The following is a 27535-nucleotide window of genomic DNA, read 5'->3' on the forward strand; positions in this document are numbered from 1 at the left end:
GATTGTGTGCAAACAGTGGAGTGTGTATGAAGAAGGCATTATGACTGGTAAATAAGTCACACATTTCTTGACATTGGAAAGGCTACTGAAAATAATGTGATTTACTTCAAATGAAACCAGAAACTCTCATACTCATCGACCCTTTCATTTAGTTTTGCTTGGAATGTATGATGTAATGTTTTTGAATCCCTATAAAGGCATTTTTTGTGTGTGAGCTCTGATTTTGAACTCAATGCCTGCATGTGCATTTGGTAAACCCAGTCAGAGGTTTAGAAGAGAGGGCATGGTCCTTCTTATCCATCTACAGACAAGTTAACAGTTCTGTTCTGCTACAGCTTCAACATAGGCTAGTTTCTCTCGCTCTGCCCTCTCCCTGCTCATCTTTTGATATCTCTCTTTTGTCTCTTTCTGAAATTTCTCCCTGCCTACCCCTCTCTCTTGACTAGTCCTGAGTGAGGCTGATTTTCAGGCTCCAGTTCCTCACCTACACAAACACAGCCAGCTCTGCTCTGTCTCTGCCCCTGGGAACTGGCAATCATGTTTGCCCAAAGCCTCGGTACTAAGAACTGCATTCTGAGCTACACACGCACTTATCATGCACGTATACTAGTACGCACACGCACACACTTATCCTGCCCGGTCATATGTAATTCCGTTGTACAGTACTCAAAGGAATATATACATAGTGAGACACAGAAAGACAAATTGCAAGATTGGCAAGAGTCCCCATATTCCAGCAATAGCCACTGTATTTGTTATCCACTTATTCTGTGTGGAACAAAATCAATACACTGTGAGCCACTGTATTTGTTTTCCACGTATTCCGTGTGGAACTAAATCAATACATTGTGTGCTATTCTGATGTGGAGGAAGAATTCACACCTTTGTTGCTGGAAGTGTGGGCGCAGGCGCGGTGCCGTTCTGAGAAGGGGGCGGTGTCGTGGTCATCAGAAGGGGCGGGGCGGAGGTGGGTGTGTGACACAGCTGATGCACGCATCCTCTCTATGCCTCAATCACCCGATCTTTGCTACGGGTACCAGCGGCTGCAGCCTTCCCCGACCAGAGCCACACGAGTAGGCCTAGACTATACCCCCACTCCACCGTCGCTATCTGCGAACCTCGAATCGGGGTGGAACAGTGCCGAGGAACAGTGCTGCGCCTGCCGCTAATAGTAAGTGTGGAGCTGCTGTTGGAGCGGAGCACTCCATCATTTCCACAGAGAAATACGCGCACCTAGTAGGCGACGCAGCGCGGCACACATCGACACCTGCGTTTTTCTATTTTTATCGCCATTCACTGCATTGCCAATCCATTATCCTGCCGCTTTACATGTTGCACGCTGACGGGGAGAAGGATTTGGGTGATTCAAATGTTGTTGTGGCAGAGCGATGAGGGAGAGGGATACCGTTCTTGTTCATATTGCTTATTGGAGTGAAAGTAAAGACGGCGAGATGGGAATGTGGCAAAAGCGAGCGGTTGTGCGCGCGGGTTGTAGCTTACGACGCTCACTCGAGCACGACCCTCCGCTTCCCCCACGGGGGGAGAGATATTTCCTTGACCCACACGCACATTATGCAGGCCTAATTCGTGAACGGAAAGAAATGCAGGGGGAAATGGGTAGATCATGTTAATTATCTCGTTCTTCTCGCCCTTCGTTGCTGGGTTAGGGCTTTTTCGCTGGTATGGAGAAACGAGTGATGTTTCTCCATTGTGCTCTAGCATCGCCGCGTCAGCTGACAGTCACCCTGCCTGTGCACATCTGTGCGGTGAAAGGGTTGACGGAGGTTGTTTTAGCTACTGCAAAAATAATGAAGATCATTTTTTATATACTAAGAGCATAAATTCACAGACCAAGAGCAAATGTCCTACAGTAGAATTTAGACCTACCTTGGCACTTAACAGGAATACACTTGAATAGCTTGCATAGGCAATAGGCTGATTTATTAGGCCTACATCACTACCAAACAGATGTAGCAAATACTGTGTTATTGACATGTTATTAAGCATATTATAAGTATATATATATGTATGTATATGTGTGTGAACTAAAAGTGTGGGCTAATATATCAGTTGTAGGTATATGGACAGTAATTTGATGATAATGGCAAGGGAGCTCTGATAAAATAGGCCTATTGAATATATTCTACTGTGTAGTGTTTACCTCTGTGCCCAGTGTTACTGCTCTGGAGGTCTTCTAGACCTAGCTTATATGAGGCCTTGAGTGAAGTGTGTGTGTGTAGTGGGAACAGTGGTCACTTTATTTGGGGGGCAGTTTGTTTGCATTTGAGTTGTGTGTATATAGGGGTCTATGTATGGACAATATTGCTGGTGTGTGTACACCTACTAAATACCTCATACTGCATTTCAGCACAGGACAAGAGATTGAGAAGAATTACCTTTTTGAGAGATTCGAGGAGTGTGTAAGTGTGTGAATGAGGGCACACCAGAAAGAGTGCTTGCCTGTGTGTGTGTGTGCGTGCGTGCTCTCTCTGTATGGAGCCGATGATGTAATGCCTAGGAGTGTGTAACTGTGGCAGTGAGGAGTGTAGGCACGTGCCACAGCTCAGCCAACACTGGAACAGGTCCCTCTACTGGCCCTGAGGCAGTAACGCACCCTATCTAGTTTTGAACAGCACCTTATCCTAAGGATTCAGTACTATCCCTTTCACATTCGGTTCTGTTCCCATGTCCTACCTGAGATGGAATGTTAATTCTTACCTTACTATAGCAAAGTAGCATAGTAGATTCATGTGCACGGTCTTGGATTCAGGCATGACGAGACAATGGAGAGAGAGAATTCACTCAATGGTTTGGCTGCATCTTTGCCCTGATAGGACTAGTATAGGCTACACTTGGTACAATGCACTATAAATCCAGATATTACCTTTAGGTCAATGTTCAATCAGTGATAGTTGAGTAATCAGATAGTGTTCTCTGTCTGTGGTTCAGGGGACAGCGGAATAATGATGATAATAGTGTGTATTCCTTATTGCACTCAGTGATGCATACACAGACATGATGTACTCGCTTTATATGCACAAATACTTTGCATTACCTTATTCTCAATGAAGTATTGATGATTGACTCCCATGTTTTTCCTTCTACATTTACATTTAAGTCATTTAGCAGACGCTCTTATCCAGAGCGACTTACAAATTGGTGCATTCACCTTATGATATCCAGTGGAACAACCACTTTACAATAGTGCATCCAACTCTTTTAAGGGGGGGGGGGGGGGGGATTAGAAGGATTACTTTATCCTATCCTAGGTATTCCTTAAAGAGGTGGGGTTTCAGGTGTCTCCGGAAGGTGGTGATTGACTCCGCTGACCTGGCGTCAGCGGAGTCAATCACCTTCTAATAGTCAGACAGTTGATAAATATTTTTTTGTTGTCATTATCATTGGCGCAGGGGGAAGAACTTGTCTCGGTGTGAGTATTTTCATTTGTTTGCATGTGTGTGTATGTGTGTCTTCAGGCATGAAGAGACAATGGAGAGAGAGAATTCACTCAATGGTTTGGCTGCATCTTTGCCCTGATAGGACTAGTATAGGCTACACTTGGTACAATGCACTATAAATCCAGATATTACCTTTAGGTCAATGTTCAATCAGTGATAGTTGAGTAATCAAATCAAATCAAATTTTATTAGTCACATACACATGGTTAGCAGATGTTAATGCGAGTGTAGCGAAATGCTTGTGCTTCTAGTTCCGACAATGCAGTAATAACCAACAAGTAATCTAACCTAACAATTCCACAACTACTACCTTACACACACACACAAGTGTAAAGGGATAAAGAATATGTACATAAAGATATATGAATGAGTGGTGGTACAGAACGGCATGGCAGATGCAGTAGATGGTATAGAGTACGGTATATACATATGAGATGAGTACTGTAGGGTATGTAAACATAAAGTGGCATAGTTTAAAGTGGCTAGTGGTACATGTATTACATAAAGATGGCAAGATGCAGTAGATGATATAGAGTACAGTATATACATATGAGATGGGTAATGTAGGGTATGTAAACATTATATTAAGTGGCATTGTTTAAAGTGGCTAGTGGTACATTTTTACATAATTTCCATCAATTCCCATTTTTAAAGTGGCTGGAGTTGAGTCAGTATGTTGGCAGCGGCCGCTAAATGTTAGTGGTGGCTGTTTAACAGTCTGATGGCCTTGAGATAGAAGCTGTTTTTCAGTCTCTCGGTCCCTGCTTTGATGCACCTGTACTGACCTCGCCTTCTGGATGATAGCGGGGTGAACAGGCAGTGGCTTGGGTGGTTGTTGTCCTTGATGATCTTTATGGCCTTCCTGTGACATCGGGTGGTGTAGGTGTCCTGGAGGGCAGGTAGTTTGCCCCCGGTGATGCGTTCTGCAGACCTCACTACCCTCTGGAGAGCCTTACGGTTGTGGGCGGAGCAGTTGCCGTACCAGGCGGTGATACAGCCCGACAGGATGCTCTCGATTGTGCATCTGTAGAAGTTTGTGAGTGCTTTTGGTGACAAGCCGAATTTCTTCAGCCTCCTGAGGTTGAAGAGGCGCTGCTGCGCCTTCTTCACAACGCTGTCTGTGTGGGTGGACCAATTCAGTTTGTCCGTGATGTGTACACCGAGGAACTTAAAACTTTCCACCTTCTCCACTACTGACCCGTCGATGTGGATAGGGGGGTGCTCCCTCTGCTGTTTCCTGAAGTCCACAATCATCTCCTTTGTTTTGTTGACGTTGAGTGTGAGGTTATTTTCCTGACACCACACTCCGAGGGCCCTCACCTCCTCCCTGTAGGCCGTCTCGTCGTTGTTGGTAATCAAGCCTACCACTGTAGTGTCATCCGCAAACTTGATGATTGAGTTGGAGGCGTGCATGGCCACGCAGTCGTGGGTGAACAGGGAGTACAGGAGAGGGCTCAGAACGCACCCTTGTGGGGCCCCAGTGTTGAGGATCAGCGGGGTGGAGATGTTGTTACCTACCCTCACCACCTGGGGGCGGCCCGTCAGGAAGTCCAGGACCCAGTTGCACAGGGCGGGGTCGAGACCCAGGGTCTCGAGCTTGATGACGAGTTTGGAGGGTACTATGGTGTTGAATGCTGAGCTGTAATCGATGAACAGCATTCTCACATGGGTATTCCTCTTGTCCAGATGGGTTAGGGCAGTGTGCAGTGTGGTTGCGATTGCGTCGTCTGTGGACCTATTGGGTCGGTAAGCAAATTGGAGTGGGTCTAGGGTGTCCGGTAGGGTGGAGGTGATATGGTCCTTGACTAGTCTCTCAAAGCACTTCATGATGACGGAAGTGAGTGCTACGGGGCGGTAGTCGTTTAGCTCAGTTACCTTAGCTTTCTTGGGAACAGGAACAATGGTGGCCCTCTTGAAGCATGTGGGAACAGCAGACTGGGATAAGGATTGATTGAATATGTCCGTAAACACACCAGCCAGCTGGTCTGCGCATGCTCTGAGGACGCGGCTGGGAATGCCGTCTGGGCCTGCAGCCTTGCGAGGGTTAACACGTTTAAATGTTTTACTCACCTCGGCTGCAGTGAAGGAGAGCCCGCAGGTTTTGGTAGGGGGCCGTGTCAGTGGCACTGTATTGTCCTCAAAGCGGGCAAAAAAGTTGTTTAGCCTGTCTGGGAGCAAGACATCCTGGTCCGCGACGGGGCTGGTTTTCTTTTTGTAATCCGTGATTGACTGTAGACCCTGCCACATACCTCTTGTGTCTGAGCTGTTGAATTGCGACTCGATTTTGTCTCTGTACTGGGACTTAGCCTGTTTGATTGCCTTGCGGAGAGAATAGCTACACTGTTTGTATTCGGTCATGCTTCCGGTCACCTTGCCCTGGTTAAAAGCAGTGGTTCGCGCTTTCAGTTTCACGCGAATGCTGCCGTCAATCCACGGTTTCTGGTTTGGGAATGTTTTAATCGTTGCTGTGGGTACGACATCGTCAATGCACTTCCTAATGAACTCGCTCACCGAATCAGCATATTCGTCAATATTGTTGTTGGACGCGATGCGGAACATATTCCAATCCGCGTGATCGAAGCAGTCTTGAAGCGTGGATTCAGATTGGTCGGACCAGCGTTGAACAGACCTGAGCGCGGGAGCTTGTTGTTTGAGTTTCTGTTTGTAGGCTGGAATCAACAAAATGGAGTCGTGGTCAGCTTTTCCGAAAGGGGGGCGGGGGAGGGCCTTATATGCGTCGCGGAAATTAGTATAACAATGATCTAGGGTTTTTCCAGCCCTGGTAGCACAATCGATATGCTGATAGAATTTAGGGAGTTTTGTTTTTAGATTAGCCTTGTTAAAATCCCCAGCTACGATGAATGCAGCCTCAGGGTGTGTGGTTTCCAGTTTACAAAGAGTCAGATAAAGTTCGTTCAGGGCCATCGATGTGTCTGCTTGGGGGGGAATATATACGGCTGTGATTATGATTGAAGAGAATTCCCTTGGTAGATAATGCGGTCGACATTTGATTGTGAGGAGTTCTAGATCAGGTGAACAGAATGACTTGAGTTCCTGTGTGTTGTTATGATGATCACACCACTTCTCGTTAATCATAAGGCATACCCCCCCGCCCCTCTTCTTACCGGAAAGATGTTTGTTTCTGTCGGCGCGATGCATGAAGAAACCAGCTGGCTGCACCGACTCCGTTAGCGTCCCTTGAGTTAGCCATGTTTCCGTGAAGCAGAGCACGTTGCAATCCCTGATGTCTCTCTGGAATGCTACCCGTGCTCGGATTTCATCAACCTTATTGTCAAGAGACTGGACATTGGCGAGTAGTATGCTAGGGAGTGGAGCGCGATGTGCCCGTCTCCGAAGCCTGACCACGAGACCGCCTCGTTTGCCCCTTTTTCGGCGTCGCACAGGGTCGCCGGCTGGGATCAGATCCATTGTATTGGGTGGAAGGCAAAACACTGGATCCGTTTCGGGAAAGTCATATTCCTGGTAGGAACGATGATGAGTTGACGTTAATCGTATATTCAGTAGTTCCTCCCGACTGTATGTAATGAAACCTAAGATTACCTGGGGTACCGATGTAAGAAATAACACATAAAAGAACAAAATACTGCATATTTTCCAAGGAACGCGAAGCGAGGCGGCCATCTCTTTTCGGCGCCGGAAGTTCCTCTGGAACAGATGGTGTTCCCTGTGGGTGTGGTTCAGGGACAGAATATTTGTTTGCATTTGTGTGTGTGTGTTTTATCGGTTTGCGTGTGTGTATAAGACAGAAGGCATAGGTTAACATGCAAATGTACCAGGTGTGCAAAAAACCTGCTCTGCTAACATCAACAAATAGTGTGAGATAGGGTGTGAAACGAACAACACAAGAAGATTGTGTGAGCAGTGAGCACAGTAAGCTTTCCTTCTATGATTGTACCTCAATTGCAAATCCTGAATATATAATCTGTTCATGTAGATGTGGAATGTAGTTAATATTTTGATTGAAACACTAATCAAGTAGTAATCGTGTATTAACTCAAATAAATCCTATTGATGAGCTAGGCTACTTGTTAACCCTTTAAAGTTAAACTGACAGCATTAACTACTTTGCAGATATTAAACAAACAGCCAATCGTAGTATCAGTCAAAAATATACAATTCCCAGTCTATGCTTCAAAACCAACTTAATAAGAGGTTTAAAAAAAAAAAAAAATGTTTCAATTTGACTCAAAATTCCATGAATACTTTTTGGTTAGGGTCGCAGCCTATTATGCCCATCTGCAAGTTTAGCAGCAAAGGCTGGACAAATATTATTTATCTCTTCTTTTGTTTTAATGTTAAAATACTATACTATACAGCTATGTACATACAGCTATGGGCCATATTTTATCAAAATAAAACCATAGCCAGTTTGGGTTGCAGTTGCATGTTTCTTTGTAAAAACAAATAGGCTATGTCTGGCCTGAAAATGTGTTGTTTTTTCTATATGGCCCGTGCACTGATTGAGTTTGACACCCCTGAACTAGCGTATCTATTTATGTAGGTAGCTATTTATTTAGTGAGCTATAAACATAGAGCCTAACTTTAGCTAGCTAGCTGCTGGAAGGATGGCATGTCATTGGAGGAGTGGGTGAGTGACTGACTTTTTCCCCCTCATATCGTTTTTCAGTGGCTACAGCTAGAGATCCATGTGTCATATGGTTAGCTAGCAAAAAATGTATATCGCTTAGCTAGCTATGCTGAAATTGAACAACTGTTATCCACAGTTAGCATATCTCTTAGTCGTCAATCAAATGCATTTGGCATCGATCAAATGGGCAGGAAGGCAGGCAGGTTCCCATTCAGTTGTTAAAACGTAGGTTGGGACAAGCATGCACTGGCAGGCAAATTGCAGAAGGACGAGCAGGTTACTTTTCTGTTTCTCAGTGCAATTTTGTAGCCAGCTAGCTTAACAAATTTGAGAGGGTTTATCTAATATTCCGTTGTTAGATTTGAGCTAATCTCGCTCTGACTACCATTAAATTAGTTGTTGATCTTGTTATTGTTGATGATGTGCATAGGCAACTGAGTGAGAGAGAGCTTACCTTTTCATGGTTGTTTGATCAATAGGGCTGTAAAATACACAAATGTAAGAGGGCTCCCATGGTTTTTACATATTTACAAAAATCCATTCAGGTGTGTTTTGTGGCTTTTGGTGAATGCGTTTTAATTATCTAATGTCGCGCTGATGCTGCTGCCTATTAACACACAGTCCAGTTCAAAGTGAATGATGGCAAGCCTGTGTGGCAAATGGCTTATTTGCATATAGGCCTACTGTAACTCTGATTGGCTATGGCGCACCGTTCTGCGTAGACGCTGGTCCTGGACAAGACAGTTGTTTTTATTAGGTTTTATTTGCTGCAGTGTGTATTAATTGTCCAAACGCAAGGCTGCTTTCCCACTATATTAATATAGAATTTTCACAAATGCCTTACACTAAATTCCAAAACATTCTATGAACTTATGAAAAAGTGAAAATGACCATATCTAAGTGCTCGCTTGTCTGCAAATGCAAAAAAGGTATATGTATATGAACAGATTTTTTAAAGATTTCATGTTGCTGAAATGTCAGTTCCACTTTAATGTCAACAGTTTTTAGAGTTATATGAGATGTGCTTTCATTTGTATTGCATAAACAATTTTCTCAACTGAAAAAACACATTTGAATATGAATTTTCATATGATTTGGAATAAGGTGCAACTGTATAAGGGGAAATTCCTGCTGAAATTGATACTGCAAATTGTCCTTTATTGTTAGCCTTTACATAATTTTTGGGATAATATTCAATGTACTTCATATACATGTACAGTGCATTCGGAAACTATTTAGACCCCTTGACTTTTTCCAGATTTTGTTATGATACAGCCTTATTCTAAAATGTATTTATAAAAAAACGAATTCTCATCAATCTACACACAATACTCCATAATGACAAAGCAAAAACAGGTTTTTAGACATTTTTGCAAATGTATTAAGAAAAACACTGAAATATCACATTTACATAAGTATTCAGACCACTTTGTTGAAGCACCTTTGGAAGCGATTGCAGCCTCGAGTTTTCTTTGGTATGACGCTACAAGCTTGGCACACCTGTATTTAGGGGGTTTCTCCCATTCTTCTCTGCAGATCCTCGCAAGCTTTGACAGGTTGGATAGGGAGTAGAGGTCGACCGATTAATCGGAATGGCCGATTAATTAGGGCCGATTTCAAGTTTTCATAACAATCGGAAATCGGTATTTTTGGACAACGATTTGGCCGATTAAAAAAAATATATATATATATTTTTTTTTACACCATTATTTAACTAGGCAAGTCAGTTAAGAACACATTCTTATTTTCAATGAAGGCCTAGGAACGGTGGGTTAACTGCCTTGTTCAGGGGCAGAACGACAGATTTTTAACTTGTCAGCTTGGGGATTCGTTTTTGCAACCTTCCGGTTACTAGTCCAATGCTCTAACCACCTGCCTTACATTGCACTTACATTGCACTCCACGAGGAGCCTGCATGGCAGGCTGACTACCTGTTACGCGAGGGCAGCAAGAAGCCAAGGTAAGTTGCTAGCTAGCATTTAAACTTATCTTATAAAAAACAATTAATCTTAACATAATCACTAGTTAACTACACATGGTTGATATTACTAGTTTATCTAGCGTGTCCTGCGTTGCATATAATCGATGCGGTGCCTGTTAATTTCTCATTCATATGTTCTCATGTTCTGAGCAAAGAACTTAAACGTTAGCTTTCTTACATGGCACATATTGCACTTTTACTTTCTTCTCCAACACTTTGTTTTTGCATTATTTAAACCAAATTGAACATGTTTCATTATTTATTTGAGGCTAAATTGATTTTATTGATGTATTATATTAAGGTAAAAGAAAAGTGTTCATTCAGTATTGTTGTAATTGTCATTATTACAATTACATTTTTTTAAATGGGCCGATTAATCGGCATCGGCTTTTTTTGGTCCTCCAATAATCGGTATCGGTATCAGTGTTGAAAAATCATAATCGGTCGACCTCTAATAGGGAGCATCGCTGCACAGCTATTTTCAGGTCTCTCCAGAGATGGTAGATTGTGTTCAAGTCCGGGCTCTGGCTGGGCCACTCAAGGACATTCAGAGACTTGTCCCGAAGCCACTCCTACGTTGTCTTGGCTGTGTGCTTCGGGTTGTTGTCCTGTTGGAAGGTGAACCTTCACCCCGGTCTGAGGTTCTGAGCACTCTGGAGCAGGTTTTTATCAAGGATCTCTCTGTACTTTAGTCCGTTCATCTTTCCATCGATCCTGACTAGTCTCCCAGTCCCTGCTGCTGAAAATCATCCCCACAGCATGATGCTGCCACCACCATGCTTCACCATAGGGATGGTGTCAGGTTTCCTCCAGATGTGATGCTTGGCATTCAGGCCAAAGAGTTCAATCTTGGTTTCATCAGACTAGAGAATCTTGTTTCTCATGGTCTGAGAGTCTTTAGGTGCCTTTTGGCAAACTCCAAGTGGCTGTCATGTGCCTTTTACTGAGGAGTGGCTTCCGTCTGGTCCACTCTACCATAAAGGCCTGATTGGTGGAGTGCTGCAGAGATGATTGTCCTTCTGGAAGGTTCTCCCATCTCCACAGAGGAGCTCTGTCAGAGTGACCATCGGGTTCTTGAGTACCTCCCTGACCAAGACCATTCTCCCCAAATTGCTCAGTTTGGCCGGGCGTCCAGTTCTAGGAAGAGTCTTGGTGCTCCCAAAATTCTTCCATTTAAGAATGATGGAGGCCACTGTGTTCTTGGGGACCTTCAATGCTGCATAAATGTTTTGGTACCCTTCCCCAGATCTATGCCTCGACACAATCCTGTCTCGGACCTCTACGGACAATTCCTTAAACCTCATTGCTTGGTTTTTGCTCTGACATGCACTATCAACTGTGCGACCTTATATAGACAGGTGTGGACCTTTCCAAATCATATCCAATCAATTGAATTTAGCACAGGTGGACTCCAATCAAGCTGTAGAAGGATGATCAATGGAAACAGGATGCACCTGAGCTCAATTTCGAGTCTCATAGAGAAGGGTCTGAAATACTTATGTAAATAAGTTATTTCTGTTTAGATTTTTAATAAATTTGCAAAAATTTCTAAACCTGTTTTCACTTTCTCATTATGGGGTATTGTGTGTAGATTGAGGAAAACATTTAATTTAATGCATTTTAGAACAATGCTGTAATGTAACGAAATGTGGAAAAAGTCAATGGGTCTGAATACTTTCCGAATGTACTGTAAGTATCAAAAGTAAATGTAATTGCTAAAATACTTAAATATCAACATTAAAAGTATATATCATTTCAAATTCCTTATATTAAGCAAATTCAGACTGCACCATTTCCTTTTTTTTTTTTTTTTTACGGATAGCCAGGGGTACACCCCAACACTCAGACATAATTTACAATCGAAGCATGTGTGTATAGTGAGTCTGCCATATTCGAGTCAGTAAGGATGACCAGGGATGTTATCTTGATAAGTGAATTGGATCATTTCCCTGTCCTAAGCATTCAAAATGTAACATACTTTTGGGTGTCAGAGAAAATGTGTGGAGTAAAAAGTTGTTTTATTTTATTTAGTGAAGTGTGTGTCTACTGTACAGTATGTCAACCCCTTAACTCTCTTCCTTGTGTTTGTGTGTAGTATTTAATTAACCACAATTTTTTTGGTGTCAGTTTGTGGTCTCAATAGTAACCTTAGCCCTGGTTCAAACGCCGCTCTGTCGCCACACCGAACTAAAAAATATGTCACTGTCTCTTTGGGAGAGCGGAGATAGACTGCCGTCTGAAACCATTGTGTGCCTCGTTTAAAAATAAATTACACATTTATTAAAAATGAAAAGCTGAAATTTCTTGTCAATAGGTATTCAACCTTTGTTGTGGCAAGCCTAAATAAATTCCGGAGTAAAAATGTGCTTAATAAGTCACCATCAGTTGCATGGACTCATTCTGTGTGCAATAATAGTGTTTAACATGATTTTCGAATGTCTACCTCATCTTTGTACCCCACACATACATTTGTCTGTAAGGTCATTCAGTCAAGCAGTAGATTTCAAAGACATTCAACCACAAAGACCAGGAAGGTTTTCCAATGCTTTGCAAAGAAGGGCACCTATTGGTAGATGAGTAAACATTTAAAAAACAGACACTGAATATCCCTTTGAGCATGGTGAAGTTATTAATTACACTTTGGATGGTTTATGAATACACCCAGTCACTACAAAGATACATGCGTCTTTTCTAACTTGGTTGACAGAAAGGAAGGCAACTGCTCAGGGATTTCACCATGAGGCCAATGGGGACTTTAAAACCGTTCTAGAGTTTAATAGCTGTGCTTCTACACCTGCATTGCTTGCTGTTTGGGGTTTTAGGCTGGGTTTCTGTACAGCACTTCGAGATATTAGCTGATGTACGAAGGGCTATATAAAATAAACTTGATTGATTGATTGATAGGAGAAAACTCCACAATACTAATCTAATTGACAGAGTGAAAAGAAGGAAGAATTCCAAAAACATGCATCATGTTTGCAACAGGGCACTAAAGTAATACTGCAATGTCCTGAATACAAAGTGTTATGTTTTGAGCAAATCCAATTGCTGAGTACCACTCTCCATATTTTCAAGCATAGTGGTGGCTGTATCATGTTATGGGTATGCTTGTAATTGTTAAGGACTGGGAAGTTTTTCAGGATAAAAAAAAGAAACGCATTGGAGCTAAGCACAGGCAAAATCCTAGAGAAAATCCTGTTTCAGTCTGCTTTCCACCAGACACTGGGAGATGTATTCACCTTTCAGCAGCACAATAACCTAAAACAGAAGGCAGAAGGACACACTGGAGTTGCTTATCAAGAAGACAGTGAATGTTCCTGGGTGGCCGAGTTACAGTTTTGACTTAAATCTGCTTGAATATCTATTGCAAGACTTGAAAATGATTGTCTAGCAATGATCAAGAACCAATTTGACAGAGCTTGAAGAATTCTGAAAATAATAATGGGCAAATACTGTACAATCCAGGTGTGCAAAGCTCTGCCAAAGGTGATTCTAACATGTAATGTCCAAGAAAGGGGTGTGACTACTTCTGAAATTAGATATTTCTGTATGTCAATTTAAATAAATGTAAAAAAATTAATAATAATAATAATTATAAGCAATTTTTTTTCACTTTGTCATTGTGGGGTATTGTGTGTAGATGGGTGAGAATAAATTAACAATTTTTATCAATTTTGAATTCAGGCTGTAACACAACAAAATGTGGAATAAGTCAAGGAGTATGAATACTTTCTGAAGGCACTGTAGGTGCCGGTACTCATTTGGTGCCGTACTGTTTACATTTACTGTTTACATTTTAGGTGCAAGAGCTCCACAATACTTTTGAGCTAATATTCTATAAGAGGAACAGGAGCTCAAGCAGTAGAACATTTGAGGTGCCGATACTCAGCTCCTGCCCAAGTCGAGCACTGATGGTCTCAGATATCGCAGTTGGAGGACTTCTTCATCCTCCTCCTTCTGTTACGTATAGTGTGTGTTTGTGTGTGGGCACGTGTGTGTGTGTGTACTTACAGTTTGTGTGTCTCTTTACCTTCTCCCTCTCCTCTCGATGTCTCTGTGTGTCCTGCAGTGTGTGTCGGCTGGTGCTGCCTCCCTGCCCTCCATCATGGCACGTGTGGAGCGCGGGGGGATGAGTGAGGGGGGGCGCCCCCAGGGCATGGGAATTGTGGCCAGCGGGGTATTCTCCTCGACCACCACCTCTGACCAGCAGCAATAGCAGCAGGAGATCGCCATGCGGAGCGTGGGCACCCGCACCACCCAGCAGAACAGCCTGCCTCGTGCCCCCCCACCACCCCCCTCCACTTCCACCCACAGGGGCAGGGGCTTGGAAGATAGGAGTTACAGCATCGAGAGGTCCTCTCAGCAACCTCCACCCCTGACCCATGCTAAGGGGACTACGGCTGACGAACGAAGCTTTGCCACGGTGGAGCACTCTTCTTCTTACTACGGCAGCGAGCGTCCTCCGCCGCTCTGCGAGAGAGCAGAGCGAGAGAGGCCCCCCGCCCATAGCAATGGAAACAGACAAGTCTCCAATGGCAATAGGGGCGTTTCCAATGGGAACCGAGCAGCGGCAGCGGTGGGTAACAGTGAAAGGCAGGTGTCCAATGCAGTGTTTTTGAATGGAGGCGGGCGGCGTGATGGGCGGGACCAGAGGGATGGGCGTGATGGGGGGCGAGAAGTGCCGAGAGGGGCAGTGAGTTTGGACATTTGCGGGAACAACGAGGTCTCGCTGAACAATGATCGAAACAGTAGCCAACAACTAGCTCAGTACAAGGAGGCGGGGGCCAGCGCAGCCAAACTGGATAACCATAACAACCCCCCCAACATCCTCCCCATCTCTGGGAAGCTGGAGAAGGTTCAGGTGAGTCCTCGCTCTCTCTCTCTTTCTCTTTCTCTGTGTGTCCAAATACAGGCTGTAAGTTGAGTATGAGGGTGCATGTTGAAAGTGTGTGTTTATGTATTTGTACAGGAATGTGTATACATGAGTTAGGATGCAGGCAATAAAAAGCTGTCATAAATTGATATAATGTACTTTGTTACCTAGCTGCCTGAGTTATTTCTCCTCTCCCGTCAACTCCTCCATGCATTCTAATAGCATTAGCCTTTACTTAGCTGTTACTGTTCTTTGTTAGATTTCTGAAAAGGTCTCTCATACTGGACATTTGTTTTTTGTATATCTGCATATAATTTGTGTACCGGTACATTAAAAAACCACAGTAAATGCTCTTAATCCCCATTTGAAATTCACATTTAGCGTCAGTATGCTTGCTGCTTAATTAATTACACATATAGCAGCATATTCATAATCTCTGTCAACCTAATTGTCAGATAATGTATGTTATACAATCCTAGCTTTATATTTCACCACCAATGCCATTTTCCATCCTCCCCCATCCAGAGCAACGATGGATTGGTCCGCCCCTCTGCCTTCAAGCCTGTAGTGCCCAAGAGCTTCCATTCCATGCAGAATCTGGTGTGCCCCCCCCAGACCGGAGGAGAGGGCCGCAGCGCTGGAGGAGGGGCTGGAGGTGGTGGGGGTCCCAGTGTACCAGGACCCCTCAGAGACACAGACAGCTCTGGCAGCCGGGGTGGAGGTACCAGAGGCGGGGGAGGTGGTGGCAGCAGGGGTGGAGGTCAGGGGAGCCTCTCCGACTCAGGGAGGAACTCTCTAACCAGCCTGCCCACCTACGCTGGCTCCAGCTCAGGCTACGGGCCCCCGCCTGTCCTTGGGCCCCTGAGCGCCTCCACCAGCCACATAAACCGCCTGGGGACCACAGGGGCCCTGGAGAAGTTGGACAAGTCTGGTGGCGTTAGCGGTAATGGTGGATACCAGAACGGACTGAGCACCTCGGATAGTGGTCGCTCCTCCTCTGGGAAGAGCTCCTCGTCCTATCAGAGGCTCAGCCACCTGAGTGACGCCCCCCCGTCCCTCCGCCCCTCGCCCTCCTCCGATGGCGTCATCCAGGACCTGGAGGATCGGCTATGGGAGAGAGAGCAAGAGGTGAGTAGAGACAGAGGGAGAGAGGAAAAGGGAGAAGAAAGAATGGATACTACTGGGGGGTGCAGGAGGAGATTTAATAGATTATATTGTAGAAGAAAGCAACAAACAAATAGTGCCAGTAGTGCAAATTATCACAACTATAGGACAGTGAATGCAGTTATTTTATATAATCACAAGAAATTGTTATTTGAAATTTGAGGAGTTTGCATGACCCATAGAGGGCATAGGTAACTGTACTAGTGATCTTACTGTTGACCTAATACTGTCTATGGCTTAAGAATAACCCGTACATAGCTTACACGTTCCTGTTTTATTTTTTTAATTATTTATCTGTTATACTATTTTGATATTGAATACTGCACTGTTGGGAAGGGCTTGAAAGTTAAGCATTTCACAGTACTTGTGCATGTGACAAATAAAACTTGAAACTGAAACCGCTGGGAAACTGGTTGGGTGAGTTGATAAACTGGTCAGGTAGGTGTGCCCTAAACTCGCCAAGCGGACAACCGTATTTTTATTAGCTGACGGTCAAGCAGGTAAGACACATTAGGTTTTTGGTCTGAAATAGTAGTGCAAGTTATTCAAGTACTGAGGGCTTGGAGGTAGCGATCTGTGATAGTGGGATGGTACACCTTGGTGGTAGATGGTGAATAAGATGTGTTACCCACATACAATACAATGCAAGGAGACATAGTGGAACACCTAAAAATCAATCAATTAATATTCAGCATCCGTTGACATTGCAAATGAGAAGTACAAAGAAATATGAAAGACTAGTGGGGCAGTAACCTCGATGATGGATGGCAGCCATTTTGTGAATTCCCCATCACCTCCTGCAGCTACATGTGAATTACAGATGAGTTACTTCCTTTCTTCCTCTCCCAGGTGCTCCACATGCGCCGTAACCTGGACCAGAGTGAGGCGGCCATCGTCCAGGTGTTTGAGGAGAAGCAGCGCGTATGGGAGCACCAGATGGACGAGCTGCGGCAGAATTATGCCTCACGCCTGCAGCAGGTAATGGCTCCTTATTTCATAGATTGTGGGGTCGTAGGCTATTCCCAATAGCACAATAGCATTTGCCATGGCTGCATGGCAAACACTGAGAAAGGCAAAGAATGAGCGTTAAGGAGTAGTTTAGTAAAACTCTGTGCATAAAATATCCCACTTACCTTATTTCAATAGTACACTCAATATGGCCGCCTCCAGTATACTCATTGTCGAATGTTGATTTGGATCGGGAATCTCCATTCTACCAAATGTATTTCTACCCAGGTGACGCGTCGCGCCCAGCGCTCCCAGAGTGCCTTGCAGGCCCAGATCAGCCGTCTGTCGCAGGACAAGCGACGCCTGCACGAGGAGATGGCTGCGCTGCTGGCCCAGAGAGAGGAGCTGGAGAGGAAGTGCCTGGACTACAGGAAGGAACAGGCTGACATCCTGCCACGCCTGGAGGAGACCAAATGGGAGGTGAGAGAGGGAACCCGGGGTTAAGAGGGTGGTGTGTATGGCTGGGTGTGGGATACTAGAGAGATGAGTGAGGTTTACAAGTTAACTGGGAGGAAGGTAAACTTTAGGGGGCATGACAAGTGAGAGTGAGAATGTGAAAAGGAGTACTGAGAATAAATACTAGATGTCCATGCTAAAAATGACAAAAGGGCAATACTGTCTAAACCAATGGTCAGATGTGTCCTATTTGTTCTGTGCAAATGCTTTTTGATCATTAGCACACAATGCAGCAGTAGCTGTCCTATACTGTAAGTGCACATCCATTACACAGACTCATGCCCTTTACATGGGTGCTTGTTGATCTCTATTTCAACCATGTCCATATCTTTCATCCCCCTCCTCCCCCTCCCTGTCAGGTGTGTCAGAAGGCAGGGGAGATCTCCCTGCTGAAGCAGCAGCTGAGGGAGAGCCAGGCGGAGGTGACCCAGCGGGCGGGGGAGATGGTGGCCCTGCGGGGCCAGCTGAAGGAGGCCAACGCCCAGTTGAGGGACTGGGAAGAGGCCATGTTGGGCCTCAAGGACTCCTACAGCACCAAGAGCCTGGAGCTGGAGCGCTGCGAGGGGGAGCTGCAGAAGACGCTGACCGAGGTAGGGTTGAGGTCTGGAGAGTCAGAGACGGACCTGAAACACTAACTACAACTTGAAGGGTTGTTCTGGTCTGTGCACCACACGTTTTGAGCTCTTGAGTCACTCGCATGCATACAGTACAGATACAGGCATTCAAATACACTTTGAAAGACACAAACAATACTCTCTCTCACACGACACGCATTAAGTGAATTAACCCCCACTTCCTCTCTTTAACTCCTCATTGACTCTCCGGCCTCTCCTCCCTGTGTCTCTCCAGGTCTCTCAGCTGAGGGACAAGCTGGGAATGTTTGAGGCTGAGGTGGTAGGGCTGAAGCGGGCCCTGGGTGAGCTCAGTGTGAGGGATATGGCTGTCGAGGCTAGTGGTGGAGGGAGCAGGGAAGCATCCAGGACCAGAGTGGGGCTTCCCTCGCCACACAGCCCACCTGAAGGCTACGCCTTCTCCTACCCGGCCCTGCCTCCACCTCCCGTACCCCCCCCAGATGCCATACTGAGTTTGCAGAGCGATGAGGTTCAGTGCCAGGATGCCCACCATCGCCAGGAGGCTCACATGCGTCAGGAAGCCCACCAGCGTCAGGAGGCTCACTTGCGTCAGGAAGCTCATCAGCGTCAAGAGGCCCAACTGCGGCAGGAAATCCACCAGCAGCGCCAGGAGGCCCACCAGCAGTGGGAGGAGGCAGGGGACCTGCGCCGGCAGCTGGAGCACCTCCAAGGCGAGCTGCGTCTGGAGCGACAGCAGCGTGAGCGACAGGCACTCACCTTCAAGAAGGAGCGCCATGTGTGGATGGACGAGAAGGAGCATGTGCTCAAGTACCAGGCCCAGCTGCAGCTCAGCTATGTGGAGACCCTGCAGAAGAACCAGGCCCTGGAGCTCCGCGTGGGCCAGCTGGGCTCCAAGCTCACCTCCACCAACACCACCCCCTCGCCCACCTCACCACCCCCACTGTCCCCCATCCCCCTGCCTGCCCCCGTCACTCCCCTACCCTCCCTCTCTCTCTCCCCACCTCCCCTTGCTGAGGACAAGAAGCTCCCTCCCGCCCTCCACCAGCTGGCCCCTCCCTGGCCGGTACTCACCCGTCTGGAGAGGATAGAATCAACAGAGATCTAGATTCTATGTGCTCTAGATCCATAGTCCTCCAGAACACTACAGATCAGTTCAATTCAGCTTATACACACTTACAATAATTAAACAGTATCACATATCAATAGCATTCATTTTGTAGTCCTAAATAGTTATACTCACTGCTACACCGGGGCGGTCCTAGGACGCACTGCACTATGGATGGCAGAGAGAGGCATGGAGGACCACTGGGAAAGGGGGAGGAAAAGAACAGTTTACACTGGTTTTCAAAGACGCTCTTCAAGCCACCCTGTATGCAGGTTTTACTTCTATTGATCGGCAATCCACTGAACATTTAGGTTGGGGTGAATATTGGGGTCAAGAGTAACACACTATTGGAAAAGCTATTGTTGCATTGTCATTAGCATGAAATTAATATATTATAAAGTGAAGACAGTCTGTGGGAGAAAGATTCTCCTCAAGGCAGTCTCTAGAAATGATGTGAAATTTTAAAATATCAATTTAAATCAAGCCAAATACTACTACTAAACATGTACTACTACAGCTGTCAAATACTGTAAAAGTAGGGATAAGGAAACTACCCTGCAGATTCTGTATGGGCCTATTTTTAAATTGTCACAATAACTGACAGTGTAAAGACCGAGAATGTATGATATAGAGTTTGACTTTTTTTTTTTATATATAATTAATTTCACCTTTATTTAACCAGGTAGGCCAGTTGAGAACAAGTTCCTGGCCAAGATAAAGCAAAGCAGTGCGACAAAAACAACACCGAGTTACACATGGAATAAACAAACGTACAGTCAATAACACAATAGAAAAATATGTATACAGTACGTGCAAAATTAAGTAAGGAGGTAAGGCAATAAATAGGCCAATAGTGGCGAACTAATTACAATTTAGCAATTTACACTGGAGTGATATATGTGTATATGAGGATGTGCAAGTAGAAATACTGGTATGCAGAAGAGCAGAAAAACAAATATGGGGATGAGGTAGGTAGTTGGTTGGATGGGCTATTTACAGATGGGCTGTGTACAGCTGCAGCGATCGGTAAGCTGCTCTGACAGCTGACGCTTAAAGTTAGTGAGGGAGATATGTCTCCAACTTCAGTGATTTTTGCAATTCGTTCCAGGCATTGGCAGCAGAGAACTGGAACGAAAGGCGGCCAAAGGGGGTGTTGGCTTTGGGGATGACCAGTGAAATATATCTGCTGGAGCGCATGCTACGGGTGGGTGTTGCTGAGATAAGGCGGAGCTTTACCTAGCAAAGACTTATAGATGACCTGGAGCCAGTGGGTTTGGCGACGAATATGTAGCGAGGACCAGCCAACGAGAGCATACAGGTCGCAGTGGTGGGTAGTATATGGGGCTTTGGTGACAAAACGGATGGCACTGTGATAGACTGCATCCAATTTGCTGAGTAGAGTGTTGGAGGCTATTTTGTAAATGACATCGCCGAAGTCAAGGATCGGTAGAATAGTCAGTTTTATGAGGGTATGTTTGGCAGCATGAGTGAAGGAGGCTTTGTTGCGAAATAGGAAGCCGATTCCAGATTTAACTTTGGATTGGAGATGCTTAATGTGAGTCTGGAAGGAGAGTTTACAGTCTAGCCAGACACCTAGGTATTTGTAGAAGTGATGCTAGTCGGGCGGGCGGGTAGCGATCGGTTGAAGAGCATGCATTTCGTTTTACTAGCATTTAAGAGCAGTTGGAGGCCACGGAAGGAGTGTTGTATGGCGTAAAACACAGCTTTATCAACCTCTGTACATAAAGGGTCTTGAAGAACAACATTGAATACTACTGGTGTAAGTGTCAGATTTGCGGCATGACTGTTGGGCATGTGTGGTTACTGTATGCCCTTAACAACTTAGCCAGGGCCAGTTCTTCTGTTTAATTCACATGGTTAACATTAGGAACAAGATATGATTCAGGTAAACAGGGGGAGATCCATCCATACAGCCTCACCCTGTGGCTTTATTGGTGCTATAAGAACACACCACCACACCAAATCACTAAGGAAACAAACCAAAAGGTTAAGATACAGAAGCTGTTTTAAGGGATGTGAGATGTGTTTTTCAGGAGTGTGTTGCATTGTGTTAAGGGGGGGGGGGGGGGGCGTTTAATAATGTGCTTGGTTGAGATGGGAAAATGAGGCTTCGGAACGCTAAGTGCCGGGATTGCATGACAGGATCAGTTGTATAAACCAATCGGGGATCTCCAAAGCTTTGATGGGTCAGCAGCTGTGAATGATTGACAGCACATTGTATTTGCTGGGTGTAGAAGGCTTTGTTTCCTCCATCTCCAGTGATGCCGCACATGTAGATTCCTCTGTGCTATCAGTAGCTGCAGTGACTGAGGACAGCCACCTTGTGGCGACAACAACTGACACAAAATGGCTCAATCAATCCCAGGATGACGAATCAGCTGCAAACCTCTTAGCATTTTACTTCGTTTCGAAACTACGTAGGCGACAGCTAAAAGCAGCTTGTAATTTGTTGACGTTCTAAGATGCTTTTGGTCTCCATTGATATTTCTTAAAGTGACAAAAAGGGGTGTGTTAGTGATTAATTAATGATTACTTAAACATAAAGGTTGGTCAATGAAGCTGCTTATCTGCGCAAAGTGTATATTTAAGATCACTAGCAGCAGGTGGTAGCTGAGCCAGCAGACTTGATGGTGTTAGATACTAACTGTTAGATACTAACTGTAAGATTCAGACTTTATAGGAAGAGTAATGCATTTTTGGAATGATTCTTTGAGATAATGGAGTGTACTTGTGTGGTGTACTTGTTTGAACAGGACCCACCCTTATTTGAAAAAACAATGTATATGTCAATATATACTACCTTTATAGATCTCTAGAATATATTTGGCTATATGGGACATTTTACAATATATTAAACTATTCTAAACATTAGTGTGTACAGTATATGTTGACATATATTTTTTCATGGGTCTGGGCAATTTAGAGAATAACTTTGAAGTCAGGGGTGAAAGAAGTGAGGACTTAAAGAAAGAATGAATGTTAAAGAGAGGAAAAGAAAGAGGTAGAGCGAGGGATGGAGGGCCCACACCCTCAGTTTTGGGGCAACATTTGCTGCTATGTACTTTTGTTGTGTCCTGCTGTGTTCTTAGTAGAAACAGAAAGGCAGTGTACTTGGATGTAAATATTATTGTTATTTATTATGTGTACATATATATTCAAATATATCAAGCTTATTACGTGTGAATAATTTAAGAGGATTATTATGAATTAACGAGACAGACATTTCCGCTTTTATTTTTTAAACTATCAATATAAATATATAAATATATACATATATGAAATCTTTTTAATTTTGATCTACTACATGGTACAGTACAACTAAAGCGATTGTTCAAAAACCAATATGTTCATTTTTTTTGTGTTTCAACTCTTGTAATGTCTTAAAAGACAAAATGCTATCAAGTTTCTTTTTGTATTTATTTTGTGTTACTGAAAAATGGCTTGAAGAAAACATATCTTAGCAAATATGAATTTAATGATTAAAGATGTGATTAAATCATCTTGAATTACTCCTTTTTTTTGCCCACAGGGTGTTCACACATGCTCACTGTGAATAAAGCTCAATACTCAATATCTGACTTTCAATTTTAAACATGTTGAAGTAGTTCTAATCTCTTATTAGAAATACAGTTGGCCAATCGTTGTCAAGTTAGGATAATTGGATACAGTTGGCCAATTACGGCCAATTTCAGTATTAGGATAGTATCATGTAATTTATTGATTGATTGCATGATTTCACATTCATTTGAGCAACTGCATAAGTAGGAAAACCTTGCTTTCCACATCTGCAGCATTCATTTAATATATACTAGGAGAGCGGTCTAGTGCACAGCTACTTCGACAAAGAGTTCGCTTTCGCTGACGCTACTATGTTTGTACCTGCAAATCGCCGTAGGTCGGAGCTCATCAGGGACATTACAGACGGATGTTTCTGAAATGTCATAAAAAATGATATATATTTTTCCTTGTGTAAGATATTGCTATTATCGGTGAGTTTGCCTTGTTTTGTATATATGGCAAACTGCAACTGGCTAGTATTGTGGAATAAATTAGCTAGCTAATGCAATTTAGCATTCTTAGCTAACTTTAGCTAGCAACTCATTCCAAAGTGGCTACCTGGTTAGCTAACATTAGCTACTGAGAACTTCAGGGGAGAGCTCGCCAGTCTTCTGTGCTATGTTCTTATTTGCCACCAATGTTATAGCTTACCCTGCGTTATCAATTATGTCTAATAATATCCTAACGTTAGTTAGCTATAGTAAACCCAGCTAGCTAGCTATATCATGAACAAGATTCCACATGGCCCTCGTGTAGGCTGTTCTGTTAGTTAATGTGGATGAAGTAGAAATGTCATCTATAGAATTGAGGCAGCATGCACATGTACATTTTAGGAACAATATATATATATAGTTAAACCAACAACCTAATCATTCCTGCATATTCTCTGCCTTTCAGCTTCTGAGGTGGATGTCTGCGGGATCATTATGCCATGTGGCTAGGCTACGCCATCTCTCCCTAGCCCTCCACAGGCAGTTCCTCAGGGCTCGGCATCTGCACAACGCTTATGGAGAACCTGAAACGGAGGGACTCGATGAGGAGGACAGGAAGGAAGGGGTACTTCCCGGGGGCTACAGGTTACAGTACAACCCCTCCTCTTACTATCGGCCCCAGCATGACCCTGGAGCCTCCCTGAGCAGGTTGGAGATGGAGGAGCAGTGTCAGTCCACTGTCACCTCTGCCTTCAGGCAGCAGAGTAACCGCTACAGTGTCAGCTCCTCACGCCGCCTATCCAGCACCAAGAACACTCTGCTGGACCTGGCCTTCAACAGAGGCACTGGGGCTAAGGCAGAAAGGGCACCCCCCTACCGCACAGAACCCCTAACCCCAGACGTCAAAGGCGACCCCCGTGCCTTCCAGACATGCCGCCCAGAGTACTCAGCCATGACCCTTGACCTGTCCCAGCGGCCTGCCCCAGTCCATTCCAAGCAGGCCTTTTTCCTGCTGCACAAAGTGACCGTCCTGAAGGGCAGCATGGACCCTGTGGACGTAACCGGTTTCCTCACCAAGCTTAGCCACCTGCACCCTGACCAGACACCTTTAGTGAGGGGTGACACGCGTTTCATCATGCTGCTCCGCTACTCAGTGGAAAACCTGAGTCACTTCAGTCACTCCCAGCTACTGAAGGTGCTGAGGTCTTTTGTTTGGCTGGGCCTGCCCCCCACTCACAGCATGCTGGGGCTGTATGAGGCTGAGCTGGGCCGCAGGGCCGGGGAGATGGGCCTCCACCAGCTGCTGTTGGCCGCAGACCTGTGGCGCTGCCTGGGGAGGTCTGTGCCTCAGTACCTGCAGTGCCTGTATGACTGCGCCAGCCTGCACTTAGGCCAGGTAGGTGTCCCTGAGATAGTCCAACTTCTGTATGTGATGGGGGAGGGCAGGCACTGCCCCAAAGAGCTAGTTCACCCCTTAGAGCAGATACTGATGCGTCACCTGGACCAGCTGGAGCCAGAGGAGGTAGGTGCTGTGTGCCTGGGCCTGTTCAAGTCCCAGACAGCTCTCTCGGAAGGAGCGGTGAACCGGCTGGTGGACAGAGCCCACTCGGTTGTGTATGAGATGAGTGACTTTGCCATGGTGAACGTGATGAAGCTGCTGCGTTTTAGCTACCTGGACCATCGGGCTTGGCTTGAGGTCATGGCGCATGAGGTGCCTCGCCGCGCCCCCAGCATGGGCGTCCAGGGGCTGATGCATGTGGCACTGGCCTGCTCGTCCCTGCATTACCGCAACGAACGCATCCTCCTGGCTGTTGCTGAGCGCCTGCCGTCGTTAGCGCCACACTGTCGGAGCAAAGACTCAGGCAAGCTGATATGGGCCTTTGGGACCCTAGGTGTCCTGCCCAGCCAGTGCCCTAACTTCTACCCCAGCCTCATTGAGGCCCTCCGGCAGAGAGAGGCTGAGTTCCAGCGCTATCCTGAGCACCTCCTAACAGGGCTCCTCGGCCTGGCTTTCATCTGTCAGCTCCCTGAGGACCTTGTGGAGTTAGCTTTGAGCCCCGAGTTTGTTAGCCTAGCCACCAGGTCCAAACAGCAGGATCTGAAGAAAGACTTGTTCACTCTGGATGGGACGGTGGCGTTGGAGCTGCCTCACTGGACTGGCCCGCGGCTGAGTAGAGAGCTGCGGGAGGAGACAACAGAGATTCTGTGGCGCTTTGCCCAGAAGGACGTGTGTCAGAAGGTTGAGGTCCTGGAGGCAGAGGCCGTGTTACGGGACCTTCTGGGTGGAGAGGAGTTTGTGAGCAAACGAATGATCCTGCCTCACACCCGCTCCATCGACCTGGAGGTGCATTTGAACCCTGTCGGACAGCCGCTACCTGTGACCTCAGCGCAGACATACCCCATTTCCTCCCAGGATTGGAGCACTTCTTCTGGCTCTTCTACTCAGGGCTGGGAGAAGATCAACACAGGAGTCACTCTCACCAAGGACCTTTTGACTCAACTTACCAATGGCAGAAAGACCCCCCTTCCCCCAACCCAAGCTTCTAAGCTGCCCCTCCGAAGGACAGAGCCGGATGAGGGAGGGGGGCTGTTCAGTGTGGGAGTCGACCTGACGGACGGGCTTGTGGGGGCTCTGACCAAACATAACAACCCAGACCCACTCCCCAGGGACTCCCACAAAGCCTCCATAGCCCCCATCAGACTGGCCATTCAGGTGACGAACAGGAACCACTACTGCTACCGCTCTCCACAGCTGCTGGGGCTGCACGCCATGAAAAGGAGGCAGCTGAAGCTGACTGGATACCAAGTGGTGGAGCTGCCTTACCGTGAGTGGTTCCCTCTGCTGAGGCGAACCCACGCTGAGAAACTGGCCTATATGCACTGCAAGGTTTACGGCACCCTTGACTGACGTGTTCACATGTTGAAGGGCTAGGTGGAGATTAACATTTTAGCTAACACCTATCCAGTGCTTTTAGATCTCTGAACACTGAAGTGGTAGAGGCTAGGAACCCGAAATGAAACCAGGCCCAAGGCTTACCAGGACAGTGTTTTTTTTTTTTGTAAGCTTATGGGCAATCCTTGTTGAGAGGCTGTTGAATATAATGTGTCAGATTTTTACCTTGTCAGCTCAGGGATTCGATCCAGCAACCTTTCGGTTACTGGCCAAACACTCTAACCACTAGGCTGCCTGCCACCCCTGATCAGTGTGAGAGGTGTCAAAAATAAATGTTATGACTGCAAGATTTTGAACGGCAGCCAAACATGACTTCTGCATGTTCTTCATGTGTGGGATGGAATTTTTTTGTTGCTAGGCCTAAGCTAAATGGTAAAAGAGGATCTATTAAGCGACCGTAATGTATGAATACTTTGAATGTACAGTACATATCACTTCCTCACTGTTGACATGTTTGCAGTATTCCATTAAAAACCGCTTCAGAGAACTCCTTTTAGTATCTTCTGTGTCATAACGCGGGGTGGTAGGCGATATACAGTTCCTTCGAAAAGTATTCAGACCCCTTGACTTTTTTCACATTTTGTTACGTTACAGCTTTATTCTCAAATTGATTAAATTGTTTTTCCCCCCTCATCAATCTACAAACAATAGCCCAAAGACATTACATTTACAGAAGTATTCAGACCCTATACTCAGTACTTTGTGGAAGCACCTTTGGCAGCGATTACAGCATCAAGTCTTCTTGGGTATGACACTGTAAGCTTGGCACACCTGTATTTGTGGAGTTTCTCCCATTCTTCTCTGCAGATCCTCTCAAGCTCTGTCAGGTTGGATGGGGAGCGTTGCTGCACATCTATTTTCAGGCCGATTTCAAGTTTTCATAACAATCGAAAATCGGTATTTTTGGGCGCCGATTTGCCTAATTTTATTTTAAAAAATGTACACCTTTATTTAACTAGGCAAGTCACTTAAGAACACATTTTTATTTTCAATGACGGCCTAGATTTTTAACCTTGTCAGCTCGGGGGATCCAATCTTGCAACCTTACAGTTAACTAGTCCAATGCTCTAACACTGATTACATTGCACTCCACGAGGAGCCTGCCTGTGCTGCGAATGCAGTAAGCTAAGGTAAATTGCTAGCTAGCATTAAACTTATCTTATAAAAACAATCAATCAATGACTGTCATTGCTCCAATGTGTACTTAACCATAAACATCAATGCCTTTCTTAAAATCAATACACAAGTATATATTTTTAAACCTGCATATTTAGCTAAAAGAAATCCAGGTTAGCAGGCAATATTAACCAGGTGAAATTGTAATT

General features: G+C 45.3%; 2 protein-coding genes across 3 annotated transcripts; both read left to right on the forward strand.

Annotated features, from left to right (window-relative positions):
• Nucleotides 1–965: 965 nt before the first annotated feature.
• On the forward strand, nt 966–22767 carry LOC139552331 (leucine zipper putative tumor suppressor 3-like). The gene is made up of 7 exons (XM_071363956.1): nt 966–1171; nt 14118–14909; nt 15447–16049; nt 16935–17063; nt 17322–17513; nt 17909–18139; nt 18399–22767. Exons 2-7 carry the CDS (start codon nt 14280–14282, stop codon nt 19245–19247), a joined length of 2634 nt encoding a protein of 877 aa, XP_071220057.1. The 5' UTR covers nt 966–1171; nt 14118–14279; the 3' UTR covers nt 19248–22767.
• A 312-nt stretch (nt 22768–23079) lies between these two features.
• Nucleotides 23080–26697, forward strand: LOC139552332 (FAST kinase domain-containing protein 5, mitochondrial). 2 transcript variants are annotated; one of them, XM_071363958.1, is made up of 2 exons: nt 23080–23257; nt 23724–26697. In XM_071363958.1, exon 2 carries the CDS (start codon nt 23736–23738, stop codon nt 26163–26165), a length of 2430 nt encoding a protein of 809 aa, XP_071220059.1. In that variant the 5' UTR covers nt 23080–23257; nt 23724–23735; the 3' UTR covers nt 26166–26697. The 2 variants fall into 2 exon arrangements, with proteins under 2 accessions (XP_071220059.1, XP_071220058.1); XM_071363957.1 differs by having other exon boundaries at nt 23132–23237.
• Nucleotides 26698–27535: the final 838 nt, after the last annotated feature.

The sequence above is a fragment of the Salvelinus alpinus genome, chromosome 24 (genome assembly GCF_045679555.1).
Source record: "Salvelinus alpinus chromosome 24, SLU_Salpinus.1, whole genome shotgun sequence".
In the NCBI taxonomy this organism is placed as follows: Eukaryota; Metazoa; Chordata; class Actinopteri; order Salmoniformes; family Salmonidae; genus Salvelinus; species Salvelinus alpinus.

Coding starts and splice junctions, on each gene's coding strand:
- LOC139552332 (XM_071363957.1), top strand. CDS start 23,217: ATGATATATATTTTTCCTTGT. Junction 23,238..23,723: donor TGATATATATTTTTCCTTGT/GTAAGATATTGC, acceptor TCTGCCTTTCAG/CTTCTGAGGTGGATGTCTGC.
- LOC139552331 (XM_071363956.1), top strand. CDS start 14,280: ATGCGGAGCGTGGGCACCCGCACCACCCAGCAGAACAGCCTGCCTCGT. Junction 16,050..16,934: donor TATGGGAGAGAGAGCAAGAG/GTGAGTAGAGAC, acceptor TTCCTCTCCCAG/GTGCTCCACATGCGCCGTAA. Junction 17,064..17,321: donor ATGCCTCACGCCTGCAGCAG/GTAATGGCTCCT, acceptor ATTTCTACCCAG/GTGACGCGTCGCGCCCAGCG.